At 34.1% G+C, this 24,288-nt stretch overlaps 2 protein-coding genes across 2 annotated transcripts; one reads left to right on the forward strand and one right to left on the reverse strand.

The window, feature by feature from the left end:
* The first annotated feature begins 5,292 nt into the window (after positions 1-5,292).
* On the forward strand, positions 5,293-24,288 carry LOC129948181 (CAD protein). The gene is made up of 7 exons (XM_056059060.1): positions 5,293-5,584; positions 10,225-14,212; positions 14,272-14,376; positions 21,381-21,520; positions 21,578-23,462; positions 23,527-23,910; positions 23,979-24,288. Exons 2-7 carry the CDS (start codon positions 10,241-10,243, stop codon positions 24,174-24,176), a joined length of 6,684 nt encoding a protein of 2,227 aa, XP_055915035.1. The 5' UTR covers positions 5,293-5,584; positions 10,225-10,240; the 3' UTR covers positions 24,177-24,288.
* Positions 14,322-20,361, reverse strand: LOC129948182 (uncharacterized). The gene is made up of 4 exons (XM_056059061.1): positions 19,817-20,361; positions 17,894-18,028; positions 16,096-17,821; positions 14,322-16,040 (listed from the first exon to the last, which is right to left on the reverse strand). Exons 1-4 carry the CDS (start codon positions 20,161-20,163, stop codon positions 14,781-14,783), a joined length of 3,468 nt encoding a protein of 1,155 aa, XP_055915036.1. The 5' UTR covers positions 20,164-20,361; the 3' UTR covers positions 14,322-14,780.

Raw genomic sequence — 24,288 nt, forward strand, 5'->3', positions numbered from 1 at the left:
TATTTATATAACTTTTGTTTTCTTATTTTAGTTTTCGAAACTGAATACAATAATATCCTTACATTGATGGATTGATCTTAGATAGACAAAAATAATAATATTAAAAGTTTCAAAACAAAAAGCTAAATAAGTATTTCATTTTAACTGAAATATTTTTGTTTCGTAACTTAGTATAAACTTGTTTAGTTCAACTAATTATATTCTTTTTTTCTATCTATTCCGTTTTTAAAAATTGATTTATTTGTGTTTCAATTGTTATTAAAAGATAGTGGGTAGACATTAATTTAACAAGTAATGTGTCCTTAACATCTAAGAATGGGCTTAGACTTCATACTATATATGTTGTGTGTAATTGAAGCGTTTAGATGATGAACATTTCGAGATATTTATATGGAGTCGATTGTATTCCAATCTCACAAAATGTTGACAAAAAAATAAAACAATATCTTTTTACCAATTTCACTTTTAAGTCTTCGCTACGCATCCTCATTTATCGAAAAAAAAAGTATATACCTATCACTGACCCCTTCTTCATCCAAACTCTTCATTTATTTATGTATGTATTAAATTAGTTACAAAATCTGAATTGTTGAATTAACTATGTATGTACAATGTACATACATAGATTGAAAAGTTACAGTATTTGTAGAAGTTCATAATTTTGGAGGAAAACTGGAATAATGTTATTCGTGTCTTTAAAAAACATGGATACACGGAATCCGTCAAATTAGAAAAATTCTATAAAGTAATTCATTCACTTATAACTCTGATCTTACTCACACGGCTAGTTAGGTTAATAGACATTTTTTGATTATTTATAAATCTGCTTTGTAAAATTAATTTATTTACTTTTGTATTTTCTGATTGAAAATTCTGAATAATAAAGTCAGAATTATCTAAATAAAGTTAAGTTTTACTGGAATTATTTGTAATGTTTTTAATAAGACTTATAAACATTAAAACACACTTGAGCTGAAATGGGCCTAACAGGTTAAAAAAAATCCTAAATTGGTATTTGCTATAATTGATATTAATTTGTGAGCGATAAAGTTTCCTGGGTCTTTAGCAAAAACGAACCAGTTTCATTTGTTATATACCGACTTGAGCTATTAAAAAAAAGTTATCCCTACGCATAGTTTTATTAGAAAGGCATTCAAATTGTAATGAAAAAGCAAATGGATTTATAAACATTATAAATTTTGTAAATCATGGTTCAAATTTGAAACATAAAAACAACACAAAAACAAAAATTGGAATAGCGGTACAACTTGTAGGTTGCTAACATTTTATACATACATATGTACAAATGAGCAAGCATGCACAACACAGATGCACCACAAACTAAAGTTTATGCTTTTGAAGAATTATTAAAAATACGCACAAGAACGTGAGTTATTTAAAATCTTAGTATGTTTTTAATTATGTTTGAATCATCGAGGAACGTTATACGACACTTTTATTTTTAAGTTCTTACTTTGATTAAGTCTTACCCCTATTTAACATTACAACTAACAGAACGAAAGAAAGAATTTGTTGATATATTTAACATAACTATGATTTATGAAATTAGACTGAAACAACTGTAACGCAAACACGATAAAATCTTTTACTGACTTACAGCAAACAAGTTGTATTAAAAACTCAAAAAATTTAATTTTAGATTTATTATTTTCCTCTGACGCTATAAGCTCTCTTGTTCTAGAATCTAGATCAGGAATTTACATACTTATATAAAACTATAAAATATTAAACATTTGTGTGCTTTGACTGTGGCCGCCCATTTCAACCAACTTTCATTCAATACAAAATTCTTTTTGAACCCTCCTAAGTGTGTTTGAAATTTGTTTAAATTGTCCATAAATTATGTACTCAAAGTACATTCCAACTTTCTTCAATGATGGTTTTAGTTTTCGTATGATAGGTATGCGGAAAATCATATTAATTTTGTGGCATTAATATTTGTCCCGACATGTTGATATCTTAAGTGTACAACAGTGATGAACATTCATTGTATTGCTATTCTTATTTTTGGTTCTTGATTTTAATCAACTCCCATTGTTTAGAAATACCTAATAATTTTCACAAGTCTCAAGCACTAGGTAGACCAGCTCTCATATACTCTTGTGCAATGTCCTGTGTGTTGCTTTTTGTAAAAGTATTTTTTTTTTTATAGCTCACAAAATCTTCAAACAAGTATTTTCAGATCATTGTGGTTACAAGCAACTCAAGTTTCAACAGAAGAAAAGAATCCGTAGCTATGTTAATGAAATACCGAGAAAAAAAGGCAAAAAGCCTTTGCCAGGTAGAGATATTTGAAGAATTTTGAATGATCATACTAAGGAATCCCGAAACTGTTTGTAGGAAATGACAAATTTGATATCGTGAGTTCGAATATCGAATTGGTTATGTTTCCATCACTAGAGTAGTATCTATGTATATATATATACAAAATGTTAAATAAAAGAATATTAAACTAATAATATTATATATTAGAAACAAAAAATAAAGTTTTTTTTATATGTCTTGACATTTTTGGAACGATTCATAAATAATTTGGTTATGATTTGTATTTGGTATTTTGGTTTACCTATTACATTAAGTTATGTCATTGAAAAACTTTTTGAATCTGCACTGTGACTTTTTTACTAATGGTTAATTAAAAGCAAAACCATCATGGTAAGCGAATAATTCTTAATTCGATTTAGTGAATAAAGTTAATGGTAATAATTATGAGCCTAGTTCCGACAGTTGAGTTCAAGTCTATTACAAAAAATCTTTATTCTTTTTAATAATATAAAATTACACTTGGTTTATTTAGCTTTTTTCTGAGCTTATACGGAAGTTCAAACAATTTCTAATAGTATGAAACTAAGGAATTGTATTATTCAAAAAGTTAATAACACTTAAATCTTTTAAAAGATGAGTTTTGCCAAAAAGCTGGTCGTATTAACAGCTGCACGATAATTGGTAATTTCATCAACAATCCGAATCTGAAATTATATAAAAGTACATTTTGAATTAATTTCTTTTCTGACACAGGATGTAAAAATAAACATTTACCTTTATTATCATATAAGTACATAATATTGTAAAAGCTTCTTAATAGCACGTTAACTTCCTTCTCTTATTCGTCTATCAAATCGGAAAATACAGCAAATGCAGCTAAAAATTAATTTTGAGAAAAAATATTTGCATTTTCCGCGCCACCTTAGAATTAAAAATATTTTTGTACAAACATAAATACATATAATTTTGTTCAGGTATTAGAACGAGTATGTACGTATTTATAAAAAATATTATTTATTCAGGGGGTATGCATTCGGTGCGGTAACCGATTTTTTGATTTTGGGTGTTTGGTTTCCCCTATAGACCTATGGCACCCATCCTGGAATAAAAAAATAATAAAATTTGTTTCAATGGAATTAAAAACAATCCCTCCCTATGGAATAAAAAACAATCTCTTTCTATAGAATTATTTCTATACCTATTCTGATCTTACAAAAAATGCTAACTCTAACACCTGTTAAAAGTAAACTACCTATGCCAAAAATTGTAGGTACTATTGTGTGTCTACAGGTGTGTAACACCCAATACCTTATTCCTTAAATTTGGCTTGCTAAAATCCCTTTTTAAAATTTGAAATAAAAGTTTTGTGGTAAGTTGCTATAGCAAACAAAACTATATTTTGGATTTAAACCATCAAGTAGTTTTTGTAGAACTTCGTTCTCGTGTACAATTGTGCCAAATATATTGCAAAACTGGTCTTCTAGATCGCGAACGTATTGAACGAAGTTTGATGGTGAAGCCAGAAGGTTGCAGTTATCGAACTGCTTGAAGCTGGTAAAAACTAAGTTCACTGCGGAATCCGAATTATTAAAAATTGGCAAAGGGATTTCGCAAGTGTGCTTTTCATAACATTTGCGATACAGCCAATCACAAACATACTCAAAACTATTTTCCTTTAAAAAATCTTCCGCACCTATACCCTCAGTCGAATTGACTGCAAAAGATGTAACAGCATCTTTTAAGTAAGAGATGCAGGCCTGTCTATTAGAATTTCCATATCTAACTACTTTTACATATTTTAATCCCCATAACTGCTGAAATATACTAATAAAACTAAAAGCTGTTATTCTCCTATTGTTTCCCCCTGAGCTCCTAACATTGCCAAAAAAATGCTCTAAGCAGTCCTGATTTAAATGTCTAGTAAGTACATATTTAAAATTGCGAGTTTTTAGCTGCTCCCACATAGAAATGCTTGTAAGGTTTTTGCCATCAGAACCTATAACTTTTATTGATTTCAATAATTTCTTTGCGTCCTGCAGAAATCTAAATTGGTCTTCTTCACAACAAAATTTTGATTGATACTTGTTTCCGTAAGAACGAGTGGAAGAATTGAAAATATCAAATAAGTCATTGAAGAAAAAAACCATTTCTGCAGTCCCTTTCATACTATCATAGTTCCTAAACTATATAAAGTGCTGAACCTAAAGTATGGCTAAAAATCTGGGTAGCAAATCGAACTTTCATTCCCTGAAAGGGGTTAGGATTAAATGTTCACTAGTAAGCTTGGGTGCACATCGCAGAATGATCTTGGAATCGATGTTATAGAATGTAACAATATCATTCCAAGAGGCTGTTAACGCTGTGCCTGAAGCAAAGAACGATATATCATTTTTTAAAGGGCAATTACTTGAACTTTTAACCAAATGTGGGACATCGTAGAAGCAACAAATTTTTTGATTCTCTTTCCTTCTTCAAAATACCACTTTTTTTGCAGTAACACCAAGTTCCCGGTGAAGTCCACGAAAATTTGCCCCTTATATGGTGTGTCTATGATTTATACACTGTTTGATTACGCAGTATATTTTAAAAAGATGAGAATCAAGAAGAACGAACATTTCCATTTGGTTTCCTTTATGATTGCTTCATTTGATAAACATTAATTTACCCTGTTTGATTTCAAGTAAACAAAAAAAAAGGTATATTGTTTAAATAATTGATGAAAGTTAGTCTCAGGGATGCACCAGTCAATAGTATCATTTACAGTTTAATTCATGACATCCAACTCTACATTCTGTACTATAAGTAAATAGCTGCCAATTCTCTTATACTCCAAACTTGTGTTTATCGCGTATATACAGTATGGATATGTACATACATACTTCATGCTTTTCCTGTTATTTGTTGTTGTAACGTATTATGTATCAAGTAATAATTCTCACAATCTTATATTTCTACTATTTAACACTTCAACTTGATTCTTCAGCAGCTCACTCAGTTCCCTTTTAATTTTCAGTCGTTTACTAGCGGCCGATTAGGAAGGTTCGTTCTTTTATTACGGTTGGTTTATGGAAAGATACAACAGCCACGTGGGTGTCTTTTTCTTTGATATTTTTGTCACAAAAAGCTTGTTTTACTCAAGATAAACCAATAGTTTTTTGGAAGTGTTAAATAACTAAAATATATCTCAATTGATATCAATTTAAAGTGCTATTCGTGTTTAAGTGTTTAAATTAACAAAAAGGAACAAGTGTTATTTCTGCGCATCAATCTATAAAATAGGAATAAATCCATATCAAAGGTACCTAACTATTGTATGTAAATAAGATTTAGAATAAAAAATGCGTAGAGAAAGCAAGTTTATTTTGAACAAACCGAGATATTTTTTAAAACGATTCTAGATTCTTGAAGCGGTTGATTCAATTAATAACTTAAAATAAATTAAAGTCATATGTACGAGTACCTAGATCTTTTGATTTTGTGTTGCTCCTTATCAGGGTCGACTCAAATAATGTACCTTCACATATCTATACACGTAAAACAACCGGTTCTGAAAAAATATTTCATTTAAGGCGCAAGTAGTATTAGAAAAATGTGAAATTTCCCTCCGTTCTCTTGTAGGTCAACACTTTTTTTCTTGATATAATCAATTTATTGAGAGAGAAAAAGGTCAAAAAATGTAGTGACAGGGCTCGGAATTCAAACGTATTAGAAACGAGATTTATTGTTTTAAACAATTACAACACGCCCTTTTCTATTAGCATTAGTTCAGTGCTCCTTGTTCCTATCCTCAAACCGAATTTAGTAAAAAATTTATATCAAAATATTTAAATTTTGAAACCGCAATGAAAACAAAATATAATCAACCCTTTAGGTTTGTTTGTTCTGTAGATTTAACCAAAGTACTGAAAAGGAGGTCAACCCAAATTTTTCGCAGAAACTTATCATAATAATCAACGCCTATTTGAACCTAATGATACGTTTATTCAATTACTCGTCGCATTGTTGTAAAATGTTTTTGTTTTAGCGTTGCACTTTAGTTGATAATCTAGGAAACTCTAAATTCAAATTCGAAAAAATAACAATCAAATGTAGCAGATACAGGAAACCATACTGCCATAAATTATATTCAAGATATTAAGTAAAAATAAATTATTTTTCTTAAATGTAAAAAAATACAATTTCACTAATATTCTGTGTGTTATTAACCAAATCCGAACCCTATGAGGTAGTTGTTTTGACTGCGTGTTTGTTTGTATTAGTACGTACAAAATGTACATAATAAAGATGAAAACACCGGTTTTTTGCCGGTCTCCTCTCTGGGAGGGAAGTGCTTTCAATTGTTTATTTTCTTATTTATGTTTTGTTTATTTTTTTTTGGTGGTTGTTGAACTACTCAAAAAAAAATGTGTTAAACATATAATTGTCATCCCATAATCAATGAAAGAGAATGTGACCTAAAACGTTTCGTATAAAAGTAGACTATTTTTTCTTTAATTTAAAAGACAAATAAATATAAAGATTGATAAGACATATCGAAGTATAGCGTATTTTATGCCCATTTACAATAAATTTTTCAAAGATCATCGTTTTTATATCTTCCATGAATTTTTGATAATCGTACTTTAAAAATGTTTTTGTTTAAATTTATACGTACTTAGTCTATTGCTCTTAAATTAAGAAGAATTTTTAGTCTGCATAACCATTACATACCGTTGAGACTTAATACATTACATGTATTGATATATCTCCGAAAATAGTTCAAAACGTCCTTTTTTATAACACTATTTAGTTAAAAATGGAAAATGTATTGAAACCGCACATGCAAAGTGTGTTTTATTTGAAAACAAATTGATAAAAAAGATTTCAATTATAAATGAAAGGAACTTGAGTGTACACAAATTTAGTTTAGTATCACGTAAAGGGTTACAAATATTAACCTACACAAAAATAAAACATTTAGTGCTACATCTAATCATGAGATAAAAAATAGCTTTTTTTTAATAATTCTGAATGCAAAAAAGTTCACTAAAAATTAGCTTGTTTTGTGTTTTTAACTTCCCATAAGAAGTTATTGATTTCAGTCCGATTTGTCGAATGGAAAAATTTGACATTTTTTGACAATTTAAGGAACTTTCAATGTAAACCAAAATTTTTAGAGTAATGTCTGCTTTCGGGATACAATTTTTCGTCGTCCATATATAAGAAACCAGTAAAGACATTGACTTCATTTACATTCATAATAACACCGAAAGATGCAAAAAACACTCAACAAAATTGAGTGGGCGTTTACTTTACGTGATACTAAATATGTATAATTTTGAAAGAGAATCTATTTACTAACGATTTTTTTAAATCTATACAAATATTTTTCAAATCAAAAATGCTTCGAACAAAAAATTTTATTAGTTCAAAAATGATTTTATGTGTTGAAAAATAAAGTTTTAAACATCTGTAGCCCTACTGTAAAGCGTTTCGAAAGCCAATCCGGTTCGAATCTGATATTCGATTCGTTAATGAATTCGTACTCTGTAAAATGTTCGAATCAAACAATCGAATAAAATAATAGTCTAGTACTTTTTCTATTTATCGAATAGATTTGCGGAGTTTCGAAGTATTTCTTATGAGATTTGTCAAAGCACAAATACAAAAAAATTAAAACAAATCACAAAGAAGACGACGAAAAAATTAAAATTAATATTCAGCCATTATTATCACTTGAGAATATTATCGTAATGACTTTTTATACTTCACTGTTTTGCAATTGCCACATCTTTTTTTAATTCAAGCTTAGAAAGTTTAAGCTGACTTTTTTCATAGTCACTTCGTTTTTTGTGTTGAAATTTGTCTTTTGCCAAGGTATATTTTTTTTCCTTCAAGTTATACGAATTCCACCATAATTTCCAAATTGCTTTTGTTTGGTATGCACCATTGCTGAAACGTATTGCCAGGTACGAAAAATCCGAATGCCGATTTGTCATTCCGTAAGTATTAGATTTCTTATCCACATTAGAAATAGAGAGTACAAAATATTCGTTTTCGAAAATATTTGCTTTCGAAACGCATTACAGAGTAAGGCCCCTGGTAAAGTTTAAAAAAAAATCGAATTGACAGATTTGTTTTCAAATAAAAACCTTCAAAATTACTACTAAACAAATAGGATGAAATAAATTTTGGAAAAAAAGATAAAAGCTTTAAAATAGTTTATCTTATTAATAAAGTTGTAACTTTTATTTGATAAACTAAAAAAAAATGACATTGAAAATTTTCTGAAATGAATGCTACTCGTAAAATAAAAACCTTCCAAAATAAAATTGAAAACTAATAACAATAGTTTTCGACTCAAGTATCTCGGGAATAATTAATTCTGTTTAGTTTATAAAAAATATTGTCACCAATATTATGTAATGATTCTAATGAAATCCAATTGACAGTTTTTAATACAAAATAAAAACCTCCCACCAATTTTCTAAGAATTACTTTCGATTAGAATTCCTCTAGAACAAATTAGAGTATTTAGTTCAAAATTATTTGATTCTGCACGACATATTGTTATGTAATTTTTGCGAACAAAATTGTCAATTTTTGCTTACAAAAAACGAAAAAGTGCAAAATAAAAAACTTATAGCTTCCATTAAATTCCATCAGTAAAATTTTTGTTTTTAGTTTTTGAACGTGTTACAGATTTATTTCTAGCAAAAGATTGATGCAATAAGATGAATCCTGTATTCAAGTATTTTTTTTTCAAAAAGAAACAATGCATTTAAAGTTGTTTTTAATCTTTAAATCCATTTTAATTTTTTCAATGATGAAATTTCATTTTACTGAACAGCTGACTGCCAAAAGCCACAAAAAATTCCATTTAGTTTTACTGTTGTTGTTCCAATTTTTAACTGTTCCGAACACATCACTTAAAATTTTACTGATGAAAGCAGCAGTAAACAAATTGTCTGAGGCGCAAAGCTCGATGTTAATATCAGAAGAAAACAACATTTAATGACGTAAATTTACTGATTGCTATAAACGCTCATCAATAAAACATTTCATATTCCTTCTGTTTCAAATTTTACGGATGGATTTTACTGATAGCAAATACCGGCCTCTTGAAATATATATTTTAGACTTAAGTATCTTAATAAAAAAATTATATAATTAAATTTTGTAAAACTATTACCGATTGAGAAAAAAAAATATTAACTAAAACAAGAAATACTAAAAGCTAACAAAAATTTAATTTTAATTTAAATATCTTCAGAAAAAAAAAGAAGATACTACTTCTACTACTACTACTACATCCCAAAGATGAAAAAACTTTGTTTATGTTTATGTCCTAAAATACTTATTTATAGTATTTTTTTATAAAAATATATTGATTTAAAATCTCGAATACATCCTTACATATAATCTTTTTACAAAAAGACGATACGAATCTTAGGCAGGAACCAATTTTTTCTAAGCTCAATATAATGTCGGAATCAATACTAATAATAGTTCGTACTTGAAATATATATATATGTAATCGTATGTGTTGATTAAACTTAGAAAACAAGCTATACACAATTTATGTAACAAGTACATATAACTATTTGTAGGAAAATCTTGTTGTCATTAGAATCAGCTTCAAATGCACGTTTCATAAATATTTAAATTTATTAATTAATAAAACAAATAAATTTAATGTATTAATTCATAAATTAATAAATTATTTACTCCAGTTTCTAACGAAAAATCAAAAAACGCGTCTGTAAAAAAAAATCATTGATGAATAGACTTTACTAGAACTGTATTTGTTGAAGAAGATTAAAATATGCCATTATGGCAACCTCAAGATGTCATTGATTTATGTATTTTAGCCTAAAATACATACTGTTAAAAATTAAATGCATCTCTAATAGTTTCTTTTATAATATTTAATATATTTAAGCTTCATTTTCTTTCTAGCCGATAAATAAGCACAATGACATACGATTGCTACCTTGTTCTACAGGACTCAACCGTCCTGCCAGGACGATCATTTGGCAGTCGTCAAGAACGAGATGGAGAAGTTGTCTTCCAAACTGGTATGGTTGGGTATCCTGAGTCGATGACTGATCGCTCGTATCGTGGTCAGATTCTTGTTCTTACATATCCACTTGTGGGAAACTACGGTGTTCCCGATACAAGAGAAGTTGATGATCAAGGTCTCCTGAAACATTTTGAATGGACTGCCGGAATATCTATATCTGCATTGGTTGTTGGAGAAATTTGCGAGACTCCATCTCATTGGCGAGCAAAGCAGACACTTTCCAAATGGATGGAAAGCGAAGGCATTCCCGGAATCAGTGACATCGATACGCGTGCTTTGACTAAGAAAATCCGGGAGCATGGTTCGATTTTGGGTCGCATTGTATATGAAATCCCTGCCAACCCTGAAAATCTTCAATTCGAAGATCCCAATGAGAGAAACCTTGTGGCCGAGTGTTCTGTGAAAAGTCCAGTGGTCTTCAATGAGTCAGGTTCACCAAGAATATGCGCAATCGATTGTGGACTGAAATTAAATCAGATAAGATGTTTTGTGGAACGTGGAGCTCGAGTGGAATTGGTTCCATGGAATCATGAACTGGACGAAAACGATTTTGATGGTTTGTTTTTAAGCAACGGTCCTGGTGATCCAGTTGTGTGCAAAGATACAGTTGCTCAGGTGAAGAAGGTTCTTAAAAATGGAAGACGTCCAATATTTGGAATATGTCTGGGACATCAGTTGCTGTCTACCGCAGCTGGGTGTAAGACCTTCAAAATGAAATACGGTAACCGTGGACACAATCTGCCTTGTGTTCATAAAGGAACTGGACGGTGTTTTATGACTTCCCAAAACCATGGTTACGCTGTGGACACCAAGACCTTACCTTTTGATTGGGAACCCCTTTTCACAAATGCCAACGATCATACCAACGAGGGTATTATTCACAAGGATAAGCCATACTTCTCAGTTCAATTTCATCCTGAACACACTGCTGGTCCTGAGGACTTGGAAATGCTTTTTGATGTTTTTCTAGACGCTGTTCGCAATGTGAACCACCCCGGTAAAAGTCTTCGTGAGCAGCTGATTGAGAGGCTAACATACGTGCCAACACCCGATTCCATTTTGGAGGAACGCCCAAGAAAAGTTCTGATTCTTGGGTCAGGTGGTTTATCAATTGGTCAAGCTGGAGAATTCGACTACTCGGGATCGCAAGCTATTAAGGCGATGAAAGAGGAGAAAATTCAAACAATCTTAATCAATCCGAACATTGCTACCGTGCAGACCTCCAAGGGACTAGCCGACAAGTGCTACTTCCTTCCATTGACACCGGAATACGTTGAACAGGTTATAAAGGCAGAAAGGCCTAATGGTGTTTTATTGACGTTTGGAGGCCAGACGGCTCTAAATTGTGGTGTAGAGCTCGAGCGAGCTGGTGTATTCGAGCGATACAATGTCAAAATTTTGGGAACTCCAATAAAATCTATCATAGAAACTGAGGATCGAAAAATATTTGCGGATCGCGTCAACGAAATTGGCGAGAAAGTTGCACCATCTGAAATTGCCTATTCAGTAGAAGAAGCCTTAGCTGCTGCTGATTCTCTGGGGTACCCAGTGATGGCACGAGCTGCTTTCTCACTCGGTGGATTGGGATCAGGGTTTGCCAACAACAAGGAAGAGTTGAGAAACCTTGCTGAACAAGCTTTGGCGCACTCGAGCCAATTGATCATCGACAAATCTCTTAAGGGTTGGAAGGAAGTGGAATACGAGGTAGTTAGGGACGCTTTCGATAACTGCATCACTGTTTGTAATATGGAGAATCTTGATCCTTTGGGAATTCATACTGGAGAAAGTATCGTAGTTGCGCCATCACAGACTCTTTCGAATAAAGAATACAACATGCTGCGAACTACAGCAATAAAGGTCATCCGGCACTTTGGAGTTGTCGGTGAGTGCAATATTCAGTACGCCTTGAATCCCTTCTCCGAGCAGTACTACATCATCGAGGTCAACGCCAGGTTGTCAAGAAGTTCTGCCTTGGCCAGTAAGGCCACCGGATACCCTTTGGCGTATGTGGCTGCAAAACTCTCCTTGGGTGTAGCCCTCCCGAGCATAAAGAACTCTGTGACTGGAGTAACAACAGCGTGTTTCGAACCAAGTTTAGATTATTGTGTTGTAAAGATTCCTCGTTGGGATTTGGCAAAGTTCATTCGGGTCAGCAAGAACATTGGTAGTTCAATGAAGAGTGTTGGTGAGGTGATGGCAATTGGTCGAAACTTTGAGGAGGCATTCCAGAAGGCGCTTCGAATGGTGGATGGAAATGTTAATGGCTTCGATCCCTATCTGCAGCCGGTGAAAGATGAGGAACTCACCGAGCCGACTGACAAACGACCATTTGTTCTCGCTGCTGCTCTTAAGGCCAAATATACGATTGATAGGCTTCATGATCTTACAAAAATTGATCGTTGGTTTTTGAGCAAGATGCAAAATATAATTGAATTTCAGGAACTCCTTGAAGCCAATGGAGCCCATCTCACTCATGACCTTATCATTCAGGCCAAAAAGATGGGCTATTCGGACAAACAGATTGCAGCGGCAACAAAGAGCACGGAACTGGCCGTCCGTCGACAGCGGCAGGAAATGGGTATTGTTCCGTTTGTGAAGCAGATCGATACTGTTGCTGGAGAGTGGCCAGCTGCCACAAACTATCTCTATCTTACCTACAACGCTTCCGAGAACGATTTAGATTTTCCTGGGAACTTTACAATTGTTGTCGGATCCGGGGTGTACAGAATTGGATCTTCAGTCGAGTTCGATTGGTGTGCTGTTGGGTGTTTGAGAGAGCTGAGAAAGCTGGGAAAGTCTACAGTTATGATCAACTACAATCCAGAGACCGTTTCTACGGACTACGATATGTGTGATCGTCTGTACTTTGAAGAAATATCTTTCGAAGTGGTAATGGACGTGTATGAAATGGAAAAATCAGATGGAATCATTGTTTCGATGGGCGGACAATTGCCAAATAACATAGCAATGGATTTGCACCGACAGCAAGCGAAGGTGCTGGGAACATCTCCCGAATCAATTGATAGTGCAGAGAATCGCTTCAAATTCTCGCGGATGTTAGACCGAAAAGGTATACTACAGCCCCGTTGGAAGGAGCTTACAAATCTTCAATCGGCCATTGATTTCTGCGAGGAAGTTGGCTACCCATGCTTGGTCAGACCATCCTATGTACTTTCCGGAGCAGCTATGAATGTAGCTTACTCCAATCAAGATTTAGAGACTTACCTTAATGCTGCTTCTTTGGTCAGCAAAGAGCATCCAGTTGTGATATCGAAGTTCTTGACCGAAGCCAAGGAAATCGATGTTGATGCAGTTGCGGCTGATGGAGAAATCCTCTGTATGGCTGTTTCGGAACATGTTGAAAATGCTGGAGTGCATTCAGGTGATGCAACTTTGGTAACACCACCACAAGATTTGAATCCAGAGACATTGGAGAATATAAAACGTATCACAAGGGATTTGGCATCGCTACTCGATGTAACTGGTCCCTTTAACATGCAGCTCATAGCCAAGAACAACGAGCTAAAAGTGATCGAGTGTAATGTCAGAGTATCACGGTCATTCCCATTCGTTTCCAAGACTCTCAACCACGATTTCGTGGCGACCGCAACTCGAGCCATCATTGGCATGAGTGTGGATCCTGTCGAGGTTCTGCATGGTGCTGGCAAAGTCGGGGTCAAAGTACCACAATTTAGTTTTGCACGTCTTGCTGGAGCTGATGTTCAGTTGGGAGTTGAAATGGCATCGACTGGAGAAGTGGCTTGTTTCGGTGACAATCGCTATGAGGCTTATTTGAAAGCTATGATGTCCACTGGATTCCAAATACCAAAGAAAGCCATTCTCTTGTCAATTGGTAGCTTTAAAGTTAGTAAAAAATGTTCAATTTAAAACAACATTTATTTAAGTTTATATTTTGTTTTTAGCATAAGATGGAACTCTTGCCATCCATACGAGATCTTGCAAAGATGGGATATAAGTTGTATGCCTCAATGGGAACTGGAGACTTTTATGCCGAGCATGGTGTCGATGTGAGTTGGTTTTAGTTAATTTTAAAGTTTATTGTACTTCATACGCATCATAGAATTTACGATTTTTGGATATTTTTTAAGAATCAAAGTGATTTGAAATTATTTAAAAAGTACATAAACTTGTACTTGTGGTGAATAAGCACGCGTCTAATAAAATGTGTTCTCGATAAGATAAGTTATCGATTAAACAAGTATCTGCAATCAAAAAGCTATTAAAATCTAATTAACACAAAAGTCGGCGATTCAAAACAATATTTTTATTTTTATACTGTACATACATACGAGTACATATGTACGTATTTTTCTTAACTCTATTTTTATATTTATACAATTTGTTAAAATCACCCAATCTTATTGCTGATAGTAGTTCTTTGATTTATTTGTATTATAAATTAATAAGAATTCTATAATTCTGATGTTTCAGTGTCATTGACACCATTCACTAAGATAATACTTTCAGTGTTTTTCAATGATAACTGAGTACGACGTTTTTCGAAAACAGCTGGAGAATCCATTGAGTAAGATGATAATCGGGAAATTCTTTTAGGTGAATGTTGAAGCTGATAATCAGCTATGCCATTTTCAAATCGGAGTATTGTTGTTGGAGTATTTGGAATGAAATTGACTTCATTTAATTTGGTATTCAATGCCTCAGCACTAAGTAGACTTTCCTTTTTAGTTGGATTCAATTTGGATCGAGGAGAATACTGATGTTGCTGTCTTTTAAACTTGATGGATTCAATTGTCGTAGGTGGTAGGCCAGGAGTCTGTATACTATCTGTACGTCTGAATGGAACTGATGTCGTAGGGACTATTAGACTATTGTTGTCAAATTTGTTGAACGACGGAGGCCTTTGAGCTTCTTCACTATCAGTATCCGTATCCGATGACGAGGAACTCGGATATCTTGGCTTCTTTTTGAACTGAGGAGGTTTCAAGCTCGGCTTGTGTATCCTTATTTCTGAGTTTCTTTTGCTTGGTTTTTCCGTATCAACGGATGATTGCCTCTGCAGCCAATCATTCTCATCAAATTGAAATATAAACGTTGGACTTGCAGCCTCATCGTAAAATTTAATTGACCTTCTAGGTTCCCTGTACCCAATCAAATTGGAATCATTTTCATGAATATCAGCCTTTATCGTTATGTGCTGCTTTGGAGGATTTTCTTCTATGGGATTTGCAAATTTGATCGAGGGTCTTCCTTCCCTTTCATATTTGGTTGACTCTAGCTGAGACAAGGAACTTTGACATAAGTAAACATCTGACCTTGATTCCTTAACTTTAGGAGAATCCATATAAGGTGGACGAAATGAACTTAAAGGCTCAAGACTCGTACGAATGGGCAATGCTGGTGGTGGAATATTTGACTCTGTGTTGCTAAGTATAGCGATCTGGGATTCGATTGTTTGAATCTTGGATATATATTCAATGGCACCCATATCACAACCATAGCCACTGTAGAACTTACAAAGTCTCTTAGCCTGATTAAGATATATTCTAGCTAGGTAAATTGAACGGTACTCCTTTGATTTTGTATAAGTCTCGCCCATCGCAATCAAATTGTCCAGAATTATCTCGAGAATGTTAGTTCGGCGAAGATTCTCAATGCCCTGGTTGTAATCTTTTTTTTTGTCAGAATCTTTGAAGTTTTTGGTAAAGACAAACTGGAGAAAAGAATACTTAAGTTATTGTTTCTCAAGAAATATATGAAGAACTTACCTCTAAATCAATCGAATCCACTGATTTTCTGTTCCTTTCAAATTCTTTTCTGCGTCTCATCTCAATGCTCTGCTTCATCATCAGAGTTCGTCGTCTCATGGGTCCTTTGATCTTTTCCTTCTGCTGGGCGAAGCCAATCAATCCATGAACATCAGTTGTTTCTTCAAGCATACCAGATAGATCTGCTTTCATGCCTTCTAGTAGGGGAACAATCTTAGAATTCTTCGACAGGTTCTTCAACTTCAAATAGTTACATTCGATCAAATTGTTGTAGATTTTCTTGTAGTCCATTTTCGGTATAAAGTCATCTACAAGATAAAGGTTTCTTAAAGCTATCATCACATGCATAACCGGATTGGATATTATCTCTGCCAATGCACTGTGTAGACGAACCAATGAGTACTCGGGAATGCTCTCGAAAAGATTTCTCTCTTGAATGAAAAAGTCCGGAAGACACTTTTCCCGCAGGCGAGTCATAAAGGCCTTAATGAAACGAATAAGCACGCCTCCCAGAAATTCCTCTGGCCAGGTCACGTAGTTTTTTTCGCATTCCCAGAATAAATGTGTCCTAAGATGATCCATGGTAAACATCAACGTGTTATCCTTCTCGTGCTGTTCCACAAAAGCTTTCACAAGTGCTTTAGCAATCATGAAGACTTTTATTTGGGTGCTGGTTAGGGTTGTTTCTAGAAACCGTTCCGCTTTCGGAAATATAATTTTCCACTCGATTTCTCGATACGGATTTCTTTGCCTTTTGGGAGCGTGTCCCATTGGAATGACATGAAAGCCAAAAGTCTCAACTCGTTTAATCATCTCTGGAGTTGGCCATTGAAAGTGTTTTTTCGTCAAAGGGTTCGTTCGAGTTGGACGCTCACGTCGTTTAAATTGAAAAGCACAGTCAGGCCAATTCTGGGCATTGTGAGCTACATGAATGGCCGGAATAATTTCATAGCTCTTCGTGTGTATTGAAGCACCTCTGTATGTTCCATTCACGAACTCATCTTCACTGAGACCAAGTTTTGGGGCAAGTTTTCGACGAAGCAATTCCGCAAAGTATCTCATGAATTCTTTTGAGTTCAAATACTTGACTGGTGGATAGTTGAATTTGGAAAAGTGTTTCAGATGAAAATCTTCATCAAAATCTAACCCTTCTTCCAGTGCCTCCTCATCTTCTTCATCTTCCTCATCCTCATCTGGAATTTCAATGAAATCATGAAAATTAGCAACACAAGGTTCGGGCAAAATTTTTGTGTCAACCTGGATGTTTGTCATTGCTAATTCTGTCAGAGGATGATGTGAATTTAGATGAGTGATGTAAGCATAGTCATACTCAGGACCAGAATTGTATCCACTACTGTTGGAATAACGAAATCCATCACGTCGTCTAACGCTTGACGATGATATCGTACTCTCAGAAGCAAAATAAATGCCTTCATCAGAAGTTGCTATTGACTTTGGCCGAACAACGACGCCGTTAGCATTTCCGAGGTGTGGATTTCGAAGCATCAGCCGCACATAACCCTTCCATTTGGTACTTTTGAGAATCGAAGCGTATTCAGCGCTACATGGAGTTGTTTTGTAAAAATCCGTTTCCATGTCAACCTTGCAAATTGGAGATAGAGAGTCGTAGTTAGCTTCATTTGGTCGGGCAATATCTATGTTTTCGAACACAACGTACATAGTTTGGGGTTGCAAAGGTTGAAAGGAGTATTTTTCTGGGCCATGCCTTTAAAGAGTAATTTGTAAATGTTATTGGGACGTAGATTAATTGCTTTAATTGTACAGGCTTATTGATTACATTGGTTTATATCTCACACGTTTTTCCACAGCTGCGTCCAAAGCATTCGACATAAGAACAGAATGTTCTTCGAATTGCTGATTGAGATTATTTTCCATTTGCTTCCAAAGATACTCGTAAGCTGCTGATATTTCTCTATAAGTATTAGAAAACGAATTTTGGTTAAGTAAGTTGAGAATATCAGAAATTAGTATTTTGATAGATAGGTAAAGTGTCCTTCAATTTGTCTATGTTTATTTTTTGTTAAATTATTAAATGCAGCATTTCTTTAAAAAGGTAAACAACTACTATTACAAATTTTACAGATGCTTGTTAAGTTAGCCTTGCGGCAAATTCGAACCGTACGTAAATTGAGACGAACACTTTCCAAAGTCAACATATTTGATTGTCAAGTAAAATTTCACACTCTTTACTTTAGAAAAAAAAAAATACATCCGGCATTGACTTACATACAAATATAATATTGTTATTTGTCTTTAGAAACACACTTTGATTTCATTACTTGTTTAATGTCAATATCATGCAAGTACTTCAATGTTAAGAGTTTTTTCTTCAATCAAAACACAATTTGTCCTTATCTTCAATTATTTTATTTATAACTTCAAAGACATTAGTATAAACACAAATCAAATGATATCTTACAAAAAACATTGTATGCAATGAAACGAAAATGTCTTTTATCTATGTATGCATATATGTTATAAACACTTCACTTCAAAAGTGTGATCAGGAAGTTGAAAAATCGGCAGGCAAATAATTACAAATAATAGGTGGACAGAACTAGGGCCTAGTGATTTACAACTCTCAACAATTCCTGTGTGCGAATCATTTCAGAGATGAGGGGGACCTACAGTTTTTATGCCAAATCCGAACGACAAATTTAAAATTGTCGTTTTCAAAGATTAATATGAAATTTGTTTGATTTTTCTGATTGTTTTTAATTAGTTTCCTGCAAAATAGTTTTTTCTCAAAAAATAACTTCCCATTAGAGGATATGCAAAATTTATGATGGATGATTTCTAACTAAGACATGTTTACACATACGCTGGTCTTTATGTTCCCTACCTTAGTGTTTAAGAACTTCCAAGCAACTTGCTTGCAACCTCTGACACGGAGTGGTAAAAGTGTTTCCAATGTTGGTAGAAACTTATAGAAAATTTAATGTGTTACCATATTTCAGAATTGTTAAGACAAACTCTTTTATTATTGTTTGTTCAACATCGCATTTCTTTACTAATAAGAGAAGCAGAATGCTTAATCTTTAAGATTCATTTGCGAAATTTAAATGGCTTGAAAATGACAATTTAATATTTTCTGCAAGTTTTTGGGAAATAGGCATTAATTGGATTTTAAGAGTTAGCCAACACAATCATTAAGAACTTTGAAATTTCAAGATCTCCTTTAAGAATATTGGTCGCTGGATAGCTTACCCTGTTCACTCAAAAATATTTTTCAGAGTAACTTATTGAAGTTTTAAAGGAAAACTAAGTACTTGAAACCAAATGCCCATAAGTTGAATCATATATTTATGTATGTAATTCTTAATGAATTCATTCAATGGAAGAATATAAAACATTGAATTTTAAGTGAAGCACTCGAGACTTGGTTGACGATGAAAAAACAAACATTCAATAATTCTGTTTGATATTGTGACGGTTATAACACAAACTTGATTGTCGTCAACTAATTAAAAACAACCTGATTCTAGTAGAGTTGTTGTCAATTTTTATCTTAACATTGTCAATACCTTGTTGGTTATTAATAAAAACGTTTATTGAATATTTGTCACTGATATTTTCTCGTTTAATTAATGTGAATCACACATAACATTACTCTTTGCAAAAGAATTATTCTTCAAGGTTTGTTTGTTCATTGTCAACTATGAAAGTTCATTACCACAGGGGATATATGTATCCAACTTACCGTTCAAAGTTCCCGAAGAATTGCAACGTAAACGCCATCTGATTTAAAATAAACACACAAAGATCATTATCCAATTGATGTTTTAGGCTCTGTTCGATTTTTAACTCATACTCCTGTTGATTTAGCTGATAACTTTGTTGAGACTCCGAAATTTCCCGATCGTTTTTTGTATTTTGATTGTGTTTTTGATGTTTCTGTTGTTTTTTAATATTTTTTTCTTGAATTTTTCGAAGAGCCTTTTGCTGTTTTTCTCTTTTCTTGATTTTCTGTTCGCGCAAAATTTCTTTTAACTGCAATTCTTGTAGAGGATTTTTTGGTGTACCTATTTTGGACTTTGAGCTACCCATCGCTCTGGGTGTAATTTAAAGTTTCGAGTCAAACCGGTTCTCCGTAATATAATATGCAACAACCGTTTAAGGGGATTTTTTCACGACTAATTTTAAAGTTCGCTTGCGAAATTATTTTTTATTTTTCGCTCCGCTGAGTTGGTGCTCTTCATAAGAGTTCTCTGATATCACTGTTTCAAAGCAGTAAGAACACATCATTTTTTGTTAACTATAATTATTGATAAAATTATGACACTTTTGATTACAAGCCCGATAACAAAGGCCATTATCAAATAATGAATACAAAACACTGTTTTTGATTGCCGCGAATGCAACTTATTTGATATGTTTATTATAATTGTTTCATTGAGAATGGTCGAATGAAAAAAAAGTAACTAGTTCAATAAATAATTGAAATTAAAAAAATATACATTCGTATATATAGGTGCACCACCTTAACCACGTACTTTATATCTCGTTGATAAAATACCAGCCATCAACGAAGTGTGTTCTTATCAAAAAATGAAAACGCATCAAAGATGATAACTGCAGAACACTTTTAATTTTACTCACCAATAATTTGTTTACATTATTTAGTTATAAATATAAGAAGTGTTTGACTCTGATTATTGTCCAAACTAATACGTTTATTGAGGACATAATAAAGCTAGTAAGAAGAACTATAAAAGTGTAGTAAAAGACACTTCTTAGGTCAGTTAATAAAATGTTTTATCTTTTAATTAGTCATTATAATAGAAAACTCCGCAAAAGTGAGAATTTGTCCATGTTTATGAACTTATTTAATAAAATTCTTGAGATAAATAGGTCAGTAGGGTTCTAATAGTGTCCAGGCAATGGCGAGTGAAGAAATAGCACTGTGTAGAAGAACATCCTTAACAATTCTTCACTTCCGTTACTTCTATTTCTTTATTATTAGTGGTAATTTATGTTTTCTTGTATGATAGTACATACTTGGACATTAAAAGATTCATAAACAAATAAATACAAAAACTAAATTTAGTTTCGAGTATCAAATAAATAACAAAAAATCAATATGGTGAAATTTCCCTCCGGTACCACTGATAAATTTGATTTATATATAAATTTTTCATTAAAAAAAAAAACAATATTTTTTCAAAGATAGTCCAAAAAATTAGAATTTCATTATAGTCAAACAAATTGTTTCAATTTTTTTAATAATTTTCTAGAAAAACAATTTAATAATAAATATTTTTCAGGTTGAATCGGTGCAATGGACTTTCGATAAGGTGGCCCCTGAAGATGCCAGTGGCGAGCTGCGTCACTTGGCTGAGTTTTTGGCGAACAAGCAGTTTGATATGGTAATTAATCTTCCAATGCGTGGAGGTGGTGCAAGACGGTAATTTGAACATAATAAAACACTAGGTTAATTTTAACCGTATTTTTTTTTATTTAGTGTCTCATCATTCATGACCCATGGTTATCGTACTCGACGTCTAGCTGTCGACTATTCGATCTCTTTGGTAACGGATGTAAAATGCACTAAACTTCTTGTTGAAGCTATGCGTCGAATTGGTCGTGCACCGATCATGAAAACCCACACCGATTGTATGACTTCACGCCGAATGGTCACATTGCCTGGTTTCATTGACGTCCATACCCATCTGCGTGAGCCAGGTGCCACCCACAAAGAAGATTTTTCAACCGGAACGGCTGCAGCTCTTGCCGGTGGTGTTACTATGATTTGTGCCATGCCAAATACCACACCCTCAATAACAGATCGGACTACGTTTAATTTGTTTCAAGATCTTGCTAGAGTTGGAGCACGATGTGATTATGCTTTGTATATTGGAGCATCGGACAGCAACTGGGGTCAGCTTAGTGAAATAGCTCCTCAGGCAGCTGGCTTGAAAATGTACCTCAATGATACTTTTAGCACATTGAAGATGACCGATATGACCGTGTGGGAGAAACACTTTCAGAGTTGGCCAAAACGCTGCCCGATAGTTTGTCACGCCGAGAAGCAAACCATGGCGGCTGTTATTCTTCTTGCACACATGATGGATCGGTCCATTCACATCTGTCACATAGCCCGCAAGGAGGAGATCATGATTATCAGGGCCGCTAAAGAGAAGGGCATTCGAGTGACCTGTGAAGTGTGTCCGCACCATCTATTCCTTTCAACAGATGATATCGAGACAATTGGCGCAGGACGTGCTGAAGTTAGACCAGTTCTCTGCTCCCCTGAAGATCAGCAAGCTTTGTGGGATAATATGGAATACATTGATGTGTTTGCCACCGATCATGCTCCACATACAATTGAGGAGAAAAACTCCGAAAAGCCTCCACCAGGCTTCACGGGCTTGGAGACAATATTACCTCTTCTTTTAAAGGCTGTCAATGAGGAACGCCTGACGCTGGAGGACATCAAGAACAAGTTTTATCGCAATCCGAAGAGAATATTCAATCTCCCAGAGCAGCCAAATACTTATGTCGAGGTTGATTTAGATGAAGAATGGACAATTCGCAAAGAGAAAATGCATTCCAAGGCCAAATGGACGCCATTCGATGGGACAAAAGTGAAAGGCCGTGTGCACAGAGTTGTTCTTCGAGGTGAAGTAGCCTTCATTGATGGAGAAGTGCTTGTTCCACCCGGTTTTGGTATCAATGTTCGAACACAATACACTAGAAAATCGCTACTTAATCAATCAATTGAATCACTGGACTACAACCAATCTACCGAAGCAATCGACTGCCTAGCGAAAACAGACATATTGAATAGAAGCTCAGACTACGTATCCGATCTTCAAACAAATGAAGCATTTTCTAAACTCCTTCCCGACCCGGTACCAAAACTAGCCGTTCACTTTGCGGGCGATCCTAACTTCTTGAGACCTATATCGCCGATTGCTCGAGTTCGTTACGATTCCATTGGCAATACAACTCTTAAGGAACTCATTCAAAAGACTAGCAGCGCAACAGCAAACCCTACTGCGCATGGGCTTCTGGGAAAACACATTCTCACTGTAGATATGTTCAACAAGGAGCAACTGAATGATATTTTCAACCTAGCTCAGATATTCAAAGGTCGCGTTACAAAGGATCGTCCATTGGATGACATACTAAAAGGCAAAATTATGGCTTCTGTATTCTATGAAGTCAGTACGAGGACATCTTGCAGCTTTGCCGCAGCTATGCAGAGACTCGGTGGACGGGTAATCTACATGGACGAGACGAGCTCTTCGGTTAAGAAGGGTGAGACTTTAGAAGACAGCGTTGCGGTGATGGCAGGTTATTCCGACGTCATTGTCTTAAGACATCCTGAACCAGGTGCTGTGTCTGTAAGTTTGCTTTTTATATTCTTGAATGACATGAAAAATAAAAGTAACAATTTTTTTCTGATAGAGGGCAGCACAACACTGCCGCAAAGCCCTGATAAACGCTGGCGATGGTGTAGGAGAGCATCCCACCCAAGCCCTTTTGGATATTTTCACCATTCGTGAGGAAATCGGTACGGTTAATGGTCTGACAATAACGATGGTTGGTGATTTGAAACACGGCAGGACCGTGCATTCTCTAGCACGTCTTCTAACTCTCTACAATGTAACCTTGCAATACGTAAGCCCCGATAATCTAGGCATGCCAGATCGTATAATGCGCTACGTCAGCTCGAAGGGTATCAATCAAAAGACATACAGTTCTATTGAATCTGCACTGCCAACTACAGACGTGCTCTATATGACGAGAATACAGAAGGAACGTTTTGCTTCGGAAAAGGATTATAATAATGTAATGTTTTTTGTAATATTAATGTAGAGGGATATAATTAAGTTCATGTATTTTCATTTAATTTTCAGTGTTGTGGCCATTTCGTTGTTACTCCAAAACTAATGACAGAGGCTAATAGACGTATGATTGTTATGCATCCTCTTCCTAGAGTATTTGAAATAAGTAAGGAGTTCGATTCAGATCCTAGAGCGGCGTACTTTAGACAAGCTGAATATGGAATGTACGTAAGAATGGCACTTTTGGCAATGGTACTAGGAAGAAACTGATATCTTGAGGATCCAAACTAAAACTACAGATTTTTTTTATATATGCACATTGCACATATACAACATAATTCAATTATGTAATGTAAGATTAATAAATTTTTTTTATATAGAA

Source organism: Eupeodes corollae, chromosome 2, assembly GCF_945859685.1.
Source record: "Eupeodes corollae chromosome 2, idEupCoro1.1, whole genome shotgun sequence".
Classification (NCBI taxonomy): Eukaryota; Metazoa; Arthropoda; class Insecta; order Diptera; family Syrphidae; genus Eupeodes; species Eupeodes corollae.